We start from the raw sequence: 10,369 nt of genomic DNA on the forward strand, positions 1-10,369 counted from the left end.
AACCAACACTAACGTGCGCCATGTGGTAGTTAAAAGCTGAAGCAGATGACATCATACACCTCAATGTTTTATTTTGAGAAAAAGTAAAGCCCTTCAACTATTTTAAATTTTAATATTGACCCATAACTTTACTTTTTCAAATTTATGTACCTTGAAATTTTGAATAACCCATTTTTTACATAACTTGATTAATGTGGCCTGGCATTGTATAAAACTTTAAGGATATAAAAATCGTCACAGAGTTAAAAGAAATGTGACAATTGAAATAGTATAGTTTTTTATTGTTTTTCATCTTTTATAATGTTTGTGTTCCAACTATGCACATTTCATAATAGGTTATTCTTGCGTTTTTTAAATATGGTTATCTAATTGTAAAATTTTGAATTTTGTTGTAGTTTGTATGATTGCAACGTCTTGGTATTCTCGGTGTCCAATAAGACCTCATTGGGCTTTTTGTTTGAGTTTTAGTAAAAATAAAACTCTTACTTGGATTAAAATTAGGAAAATATTGGTTTTTAAATTTGTTTACCAAATTCTTCTTCTTTTTTATATTTTATTTAATAATTAATTTATATTAAAAAAATTAAAAAAAATTAAAAAAAATAATTTTAGTATTTAAATTGATAAAATTATTAATTAGATAATCTATATATATATAATGATGCTTAATTTTTAAAATGTCCGGATTGCCGGGTCGAGAGCTGTGGTTAATTTGGATACTTGGGTCGGATTGTGGGTTTACCCGTTTTTAAATTTAAAACGGTTAAAAATAAAATTAAAAATGCTAGAGGTATGTTTCGAACTTGCAACCTAACAAAACAAGTACAACTCTTTAACCAACTAGGCTACAAAGACTTTATATATTAAATTCAAACACCAAATTTGATAAATGCGGGACGTTTTAACATTAATACAAGTTCAACTTTTTAACTAACTAATCTATATATATATAATGATGCTTAATTTTTAAAGTGTCCGGATTGCCGGGTCGAGAGCTGTGGTTAATTTTGATACTTGGGTCGGATTGTGGGTTTACCCGTTTTTAAATTTAAAACGGTTAAAAATAAAATTAAAAATGCTAGAGGTATGTTTCGAACTTGCAACCTAACAAAACAAGTACAACTCTTTAACCAACTAGGCTACAAAGACTTTATATATTAAATTCAAACACCAAATTTGATAAATGAGGGACGTTTTAATATTAATATAAGTTCAACTTTTTAACTAACTAATATATAATAATGTTGAGTAAATGGATACTTGGGTCGGATTATGTGTTGACCCACCCATAAATTTAAAACGGTTAAAAATAAAATTAAAAATGTTATCCGTAATTTTTTTCACGGTTTTTTATATTATTACTCGTGCAAATGCACGGGCTAAATGCTAGTTGATATAATGATTGAATTTGAGATAAAAATTTAATTTTATCCCAATAACTAAAGATTAAACAAGCCTTAATTTAAAGCTATTTAGATTTCGTCAACAACAAAATTTATGACAAGTATAGATTTTGACCACGAATGTTCATTTAGTCGAGTGAAATAGGTCTTCTCAAACGAATTTATGTCCATTAAGGTGGAAAAAATTAAGAGTTAGATTTAAAGATTTAAAAAAATTAAGAGATCTATATAAATAAATATTTATATATAATCTAACTTGGTAGTTGTATGTGACCATCAAGTGACAAGATCAATAGACTTTTTGAGAAGCTCCTTAAACACAATACTATGAAAAATAGGTCACAAGACTGTCTGTAACGTAACGAATTTAAAATGTTTTTGTATAATTTTTACATTTTATAAATATTAATTTAATTTTCCAATAATTATAACATTTAAGTGACCTTTTAGGCTTCTACCAATGGGTACCCGTATGCCCGATACCCGTGGGTACCCGATGCTCGAGTTCGGGTATTTTAAATCGGGTTCGGGGTCGGGGATGAGGAGTGAAAAATGGTACCCGATCGGGTTCGGGGTCGGGGATGGGGAGTGTTGGAAACCCAAACCCGATACCCGAATATATTAATATTAATATATATATATATATATTAATAAAATTTAAGTGACTTATCAAATTCCACATCACAAGTTGTAGCTACTGAATATCATTAAATAAATATATTAATTATTTTATCATTACTCTCAACATCACGCTTAACATCATTTCCTAGGCAAATCACGCTTAACATTATTTTATTTATTTGTAATAACTGTTTCTCTCTCATAATATCTCCATTCAACCTTACTTCAAGACATCAAGTCTTCAACTTCTATCTTCTTCAACATTCTTCTAGTTTTTGTTCAAAGTCTCCAACAACACAACAAATGTTATATTTTTCAATCTCTACCACATAAGTTACATGATTATGTAAGTAAGTAATGTTTTCATTTAATAAAGTTATGCATGTTGTTCTACAATTTTTACAATCTTATATTTATTTATTAACTTAATCTTTAATCTCTATTTTGTAGTTTCTCCTTCTGTTTTAACAATAATAAAGTTGATTTTTTTTTTTTGTAAGTTCTACACTTAGGTAAGTAATACTTTCATTATTTCTAAACTTTTTGTTTAATATATAGAATTTCTTGATTACTAGACATTTTCTTATTATATATATATATATATATATATATATATATATATATATATATATATATATATATATATATATATATATATATATATATATATATATAATTGATATATATGACATACTTTCATTATATATATATATAATATGTCTCAGTTATTAAACATTATATAAATTTATCCAGTGTTAGATGAATTTTCACAACTCACAATCTAGGATTTTGTAAATTATAATAGAATATTAATATTTATAAATTTTTATAAAATAATATATAATTTAATAAAATAATACAATAAATTTATTTATTTTTATAAGGTAAAAATAAAGGGTCAAGAGTTTTTTAAGGAATATTAAAAGTTCCTCATATTTAGTTCAATATATTAGTTCAAAAATAAAAGAATTTTTTAAATATTATGTTTAATTATATTTAGGGAATAATAGTTCAATATATTAGTTATTTATTATTTTTGTCGAAGATTTGAGGTATGTTATTAGTTAAATACTTTAATCTTAATTCTGTTTTTTTTTATTTGTTAATGTTGATTTTTTATTTATTGATTTTGTAGGTTGTAATTTACCTGTGTTGAAGAAGTTTATTCAAGAAAGAAGCTTTTTATGAGAAAATTAATTTGATGATTTTTGAAGTTTTTGTGTTTAATTAAAAATTATGTTCTATCACTTTTAAGTTTATTTGTATTTTTGTAGTATGGATGAATTTATATGATGTAGTATGGATGAATTTATATTATATAGTGTGAATGATTTTTTTTATTTATTATTTAATGATATAATATTTATTAATAGTTTTAGGTTAATTATATTTTATAGTAATATATTGTATTTAATTTATATTGTTTTAGTTAATTAAAATATAATTTTTTAATATTTAATATCGGGTAATGGGGTACCCGTCGGGGATCGGGTATCTGACGAATCGGGGATGAGGATATAAATGGAGATACCCGTCGGGGTCGGGGTCGGGATCGGGTAGTAATTTGAAAATCAGGTTCGGGGATGAGTACTTCACTACCCGACGAGTAGGGTACCCGTTGCCATCCCTACTTCTATGTGGTCATCCTAGCACAAAATAGAGAACAGAATTCGTCAAAAGAATTGCTTAAAAATCTCTCTGAATATATCATAATATCAATTGAATATTGGATTAAAGTTTTAAAATTTTAGCTTTTTTTATTTTAATTTAACATAATCTCAATAATTAAGTATAGTTAAATTTCAATTATTAAATAAACTTAATTCAAATGAATATTTAATTAAGTGACAGAGTTGTGTTACTCTTTCATTTAATACAAATTATGTAACGAGATGAGAAGTTAGTTAGAGATTGGTGGATCAAAGTGAGGGTAAACAGAGAATGATAATGTTGAAGATGGTTAATTTGATGAAAGTAAAAATGTAATGTCACGATATGAAAGGTCGGTTGTGATTGATAGATAAATGTAAAATGAGATGATTGATTAGTTGAAGTATAAGATTGATAGGCCAATGTGAGGGTAAAAAGAAATTGGTAATATTGGAGTGTTGGTTAATTAGATGTTCGCAGCGGAATAATTTATAGATCTAATCTAAACATTTAATCATATGATCATGCATAATTGATAGAATCATGATATATAGTTTATAGAAATATACCTTTGATGCGTGAACCGGATCAGATCTGGTAGTAATGAATAGTCGAGAGCCCCACGTGTTGCTCCTCTACTTGGTCCACACGAGCCCGACTAGATCTTTTTACTTTTGACTTCTATGACGAAAAAGACAAAGGGGAAGCAATCCAATTGCTAGATTAAAAGATGATTTCTTCCTCTTGAAGTTCTCACCGTAATATAGCAAAAGCCGTTTTAAAAGATGAACAATTCTCTCTCTATTCACTTCCGTTTTCTTGCAAATAAGTGAATCCTTTTGTATTAAATAAAATTCCATAATTAACCATTAATTATATATTATTTTATTTCACAAATAAATAAAATTTCTTATTATTAATAATATCTAATATGTATTAATTATATATTATTTTATTTCACAATCTTAACTCCATAATTAACCATTAATTATATATTATTTTATTTCACAATCTTAACTCCATAATTAACCATTAATTATATATTATTTTATTTCACAATCTTAACTTCATAATTAACCATTAATTATATATTATTTTATTTCACAAATAAATAATATTTCTTATTATTAATAATATCTAATATGTATTAATAATTAACCATCTTTCTCGTTTATCTAGTCGGTCAACTCTAAGTGTGTGACCTCATAGGACCCGATTATAATAGTTATAGGTTTAACCCCATTAATCGTAGTTGGCTTTTAGCAAAGCACTACGACTCCTAAAATAATCGGATTAAATTATATCTGTTAATTTGTCCTATCCAAGTTTAGTCATTGCACATTAAATTAAAGGACACAATTCCTTCAATCTCCCACTTGTCCTTAAACAAGTGTGCAATATAAGATACCTTTGTCTCTTAATGTCTTATTTGATGATATGGTAACATTCATACCTTTCTATCAAATATGTTTCTTGAACTCTGAGTTTGAACTGTCAATTAAACGGATGATTCATATTAATTCATCCGAGCATGGCCATGCATTTTCAGTTCTCGCTCTTCAAGTGGTCGAGACACCATTCCTGTTCAATGTATCACAGTATACATGAAGTAGGAGGACTTATCCATTCTTGTATGACTATGGCTCCCACTCAATTTTTAGCAATCCCAACTACTGCCTTTATAACTCCTTTTTACGGAAAGCGTTTAACAGTGTCAAAGAAATACCAATCATCAAGTGAGGCCACAACATACTCATGTCTGAGGAATCTACTAAACATGGTTTAACTTAAAACTCTACAATCTCTTTTGGAGAGCCTTAAGGTGGGTCAGTCTTACATGTATCATCCATACACATATATGTAATTGACTATACATCTCCATGTCCTTATAGCCCATGAAACCTGACGCTATCAGTCAGCTTACAATATAGTAACTTATAAAATCATCTATGTCCATTTGATGATTTCAAACTATAGACTTTTAATAATTCAAAACTTCATTTCACTTAATGCGGTTTCATTCACCAGAACACTTAAGGTGATCCCATTTGTTAATAATGAATTATTTGGACATATTATTCAATATCGATAAAAACAATATAAATAAGGATGAAATATCATATATCATAAAATCATCAAGTCAAACATAAAACAGGTGTCTAACACTCATAAATACATAATGTAATACAAAAGCAAACTCAAAGCCATTCTCCAATGTGCTTGAGACCCTTAGCCCTAGTGTGACTCTCATGCTTGGGACTAGGCATAGGTTTGGTTAATGGATCTGTAATGTTGTCATCATTATGCACCTTACACATCCTAATATCACCCATAGTGATGATGTGTCGAATAAGGTGATACTTTCTCATAACGTGTCTGGATTTGGAGCTCGAACTCGGTTCCTTTGCCTTAGCTATGGCACCATTGTTGTCACAATAGATGTCGATAGGCATTAAAATGTTAGGAACAACACTGAGTTCATCTAGGAACTTCCTCATCCAAACGGCCTCCTTTGCTATTTCACTAGCAGCAATGTACTCAGCCTCTGTTGTAGAATCAGCTATAGTACCTTGCTTGGAGCTCTTCCAGCTCACAGCTCCTCCGTTAAGGATAAAGACATAACCCGATTGAGACTCAAAGCCATCTCGGTCAGTCTGAAAGTTTGCATCAGTATAGCCTTGTACGATCAATTTTTCATCTCCCCCATATACTAAGAAATCATCCTTTGTTCTTCTTAAGTACTTCAGGATATTCTTAGCTGCACTCCAGTGTGCTTCTCCAGGACTTGATTGGTATCTGCTACACATGCTCAAAGCATATGCAACATCTGGACGTGTACATACCATGGCATACATGATAGATCCTATAGCAGAAGCATATGGGATCTTGTTCATCTTCTCAAGCTCAGCAAGTGTTTTAGGACACTGCGTCTTGCTGAGATATACACCTTGTTGAATGGGTAAAAATCTCTTCTTGGAATCTTGCATCTTGAATCTATTAAGAATCTTATCAATATAAGTTCCTTGACTTAATCCAAGAAGCCTCTTAGATCTATCTCTATAGATCTTAATTCCAAGTATGTACTCGGCCTTTCCTAAGTCTTTCATTGAGAAACATTTCTTCAGCCATTCTTTTACGGACTCTAGCATCGGAATGTCATTCCCAATAAGTAGTATGTCATCCACATACAAGACTAAGAAGGCTGCCTTACTCCCACTAAACTTCTTGTAAACACAAGGATCCTCTTCGCATCTAATGAATTCAAACTCTTTGATCTTTTCATCAAATCGAAAGTTCCAACTCCTGGATGCTTGCTTAAGTCCATAAATGGACTTCTTAAGCTTGCATACCTTCCTAGTATGATTTGGATCTTCAAAACCTTCAGGTTGTATCATGTACACATCCTCTTCCAAAAAACCATTTAGAAAAGCGGTTTTGACATCCATTTGTCATATCTCATAGTCATAATATGCAGCAATAACTAGGATTATCCTAATGGATCTAATCATGACAACAGGTGAAAATGTCTCGTCATAGTCTATACCATGAATTTGTCTAAAACCTTTGGCAACTAGTATTGCCTTGTAAACAGATGCATTTTCATCCTTGTCATTTTTGAGTTTGAAAATCCATTTGCTTCCTATGGGTTTTACCCCATCTGGAAAATCTATCAAGTCCCATACTTGATTTTCAAACATCGAATCCATTTCAGACCTCATGGCGTCAAGCCATTTATTAGAGTCTGGACCCGTCACTGCTTGCTTATATGTCAAAGGCTCACTATGTTCTAGCATAAGAACATCAAGGCTTACATTTAAGATGAAATCATCATAACGTCTTGGTTGTACCCTTGGCCTTTCCGATCTACGAGTGGGTTCAACTTGTTCAACAACTAAATCCGGAACATGATCTACAACTGTTTGTAGATCCTCTTGTTCTGGTTCTTGGATGTTCTGAGGCCCTAAGCCTTCAAAAGTAATCATCTCTGTATCGACATCATCCATGCCATTTTGTTGTTGAGTTTGTTGCTCTTCATCATCTTTAACTGTTTCAAGATGAATATTTCTCCCACTTGACTTGTTGGAAAGGAACTCTCTTTCCAAAAAGACATTATCCCTTGCAACAAACACCTTTTGCTGAGTTAGATTGTAGAAGTAATATCCAAAACTTTCTTTTGGATACCCTATAAAAAAGCATTTATCTGATTTTGGGGCAAGCTTCTCTGTTTGTAAACGCTTTACATAAGCTTCACATCCCCATATTTTCAGAAAAGACAACTTTGGAACCTTTCCAGTCCATATCTCATATGGAGTTTTGTTTACAGCTCTTGACGGAGTCCTATTTAGTGTAAGTACAGCGGTAGTGAAGGCATATCCCCAAAAGGATACCGGAAGATTAACAAAACTCATCATTGATCGTACCATGTCTATCAAAGTCTTGTTTCACCTTTCAGACACACCATTTAGCTGAGGTGTTCCTGGGTAGACAACTGTGTGACTATCCCACAGTTTTTCAAATGATGATCAAATTCGTGGCTCAAGTACTCACCACCACGATCAGATCGAAGTGCTTTTATTTTCTTGCCACTTTGAGTCTCTACTTCGTTTTGAAATTCCTTGAACTTTTCAAAGGACTCTGATTTATGTGACATAAGGTAAATATACCCATATTTACTCATGTCATCAGTAAATGTGATGAAGTATCTATAGCCACCTCTAGCTTCAGTGCTCATTGGACCACATACATCAGTATGTATTACGCCCAGTAGTTCAGTAGCCCTTTCAAACGTTCCTTTGAAAGGTGACCTTGTCATCTTGCCCATCAGACATGATTCACATGTATCAATGGATTCAAAATCCATGTCTTTTAGAAGCCCATCTTTGTGGATCTTCTTCATGCGATTCGCACTAATGTGACCCAATCGACAATGCCATAGGTAGGCCTCACTCAAACTATTTAATTTTTGTCTTTTATTATTTATGTTATACAATTCTGATTTGAGATCCAATACAAATAGTCCATTACTCATTGGAGCAGTCGCATAGAAAATATCATTCTTAAAAACAGAATTATTTCCATTTTTATTGCTAAATTCAAAACCTTCAGAATGTAATACAGCAACCGAAACAAGGTTCTTAGTAATGCAAGAAACATAATAACAATTATTCAGTTCTAATATTAAACCAGAAGGTAAAGATAGACTTAAATCTACTACGGTAAGTGCAGCAACACTTGCTCCATTTCCAACGCGCAGGTCTATCTCTCCTTTCTTCACTTGTCTTTTATTTCTAAGTCCCTGCACATATGAAATAATGTGAGCACCACATGCAATATCTAATACCCAAGTAGGACCATTATTTAATGTGAGAACATCGGTTGTCATAATCTCAATAACATAAATACCTAAAGTGGAACTCACAGTCCCGTTCTTCTTGTCTTCTAGGTACTTGGGATAATTTCTTTTCCAGTGTCCCTTGGCCTTGCAGTAAAAACAATCATGATTAGCAGCCATCTTTGGCTTCTCACCACCCTTGGGTTTGGCAACTTTTTTGCCTTTCCCTTGGTTATTGTTCTTTTTCTTAGCCACCTTGTTAAACCCCTTTCCATTGTTGACATTTAGAACTTCCTTCTTCTTGTCATCAATAATATTGCCTTCAGCATTTTTAAGCATGTTATGGAGCTCATTCAGATCATGCTTTAGACCATTCATATGGTATTACATTCTAAATGGTGCAAAACCATCATGTAAGGATCTAAGAACAATATCAGTGGCCAACTCTTGGTCATATGGGGTCCCCAGATTTTCCATCCTCTTGAAAAGCCCAGTCAGGCTAATTACATGAGGACTCACTGGTTTTCCCTTCACAAGCTTGCTATAAAGTATAACCTTATGAGTCTCATATCGTTCTATCCTTGCCTGATCCTGAAACAGCGTTTTTAGTTCAGTTATGATAGTATAAGTATCAGAATGCAAAAACCTCTTTTGCAATTCAGGCTCCATTGCAGCTAGCATGAGGCAAGTAACAGGTAATGCTTCAGTTTTCACCCGAGTTGATGTTGCCTTCTCCTCATCTGATGAGGTTCCGGTCACAGTAGGGATAGGGGTAGTTAGGATGTCCTCACGTCCCTCAGACCTGAGAATAATTCTCAGATTCCTTTCCCAATCAAGGAAGTTTGTTTCATTGAGCTTGTTTTTCTCAACAATTGAGCGCAGAGAGAATTTCAAATTATCGTTCGACATATTCTACAGAATATAAATGACATACAAATCAGTTTATGTTTTGAAGTTTGCAAAATACTTATAATTGAACAATTTAAAATAAGTGAATGCACATTTTATTCAAGTTTTTATAGTCCCTTATGAATAAAATTATTCCAAGATCCCATTACAGACAATCCCTAACGTACTTTTGCACTGCCTTAGGTCTTGTGTGTTCAAGGTAAGTAACAATTACTAATTATAACTTCTTATAATTCTTGGTTGATGATCCACATCTAATGTAGGATTCATCCCCATGCCTCAAGATCCAAAACTTTGCCTTTTGGTCTCTTGTTGGGTACAACCGTATCAAGGTTTATGAATCCCCATATAGATTCATCCTCAGGAGCCTAAGGTTGAGGAAAGACACCCTCGCTTTTGCGAAACCTATCCAACCAAAACCATAAACTTCATGGGTCATGACACGGAAAGTCAT

General features: G+C 31.9%; 1 protein-coding gene across 1 annotated transcript; it reads right to left on the reverse strand.

Annotated features, from left to right (window-relative positions):
• Positions 1-9,390: 9,390 nt before the first annotated feature.
• Positions 9,391-10,369, reverse strand: LOC124930771. The gene is made up of 2 exons (XM_047471128.1): positions 10,304-10,369; positions 9,391-9,861 (listed from the first exon to the last, which is right to left on the reverse strand). Exons 1-2 carry the CDS (start codon positions 10,367-10,369, stop codon positions 9,391-9,393), a joined length of 537 nt encoding a protein of 178 aa, XP_047327084.1.

Source organism: Impatiens glandulifera, chromosome 1 (assembly GCF_907164915.1).
Source record: "Impatiens glandulifera chromosome 1, dImpGla2.1, whole genome shotgun sequence".
Lineage (NCBI taxonomy): Eukaryota > Viridiplantae > Streptophyta > Magnoliopsida > Ericales > Balsaminaceae > Impatiens > Impatiens glandulifera.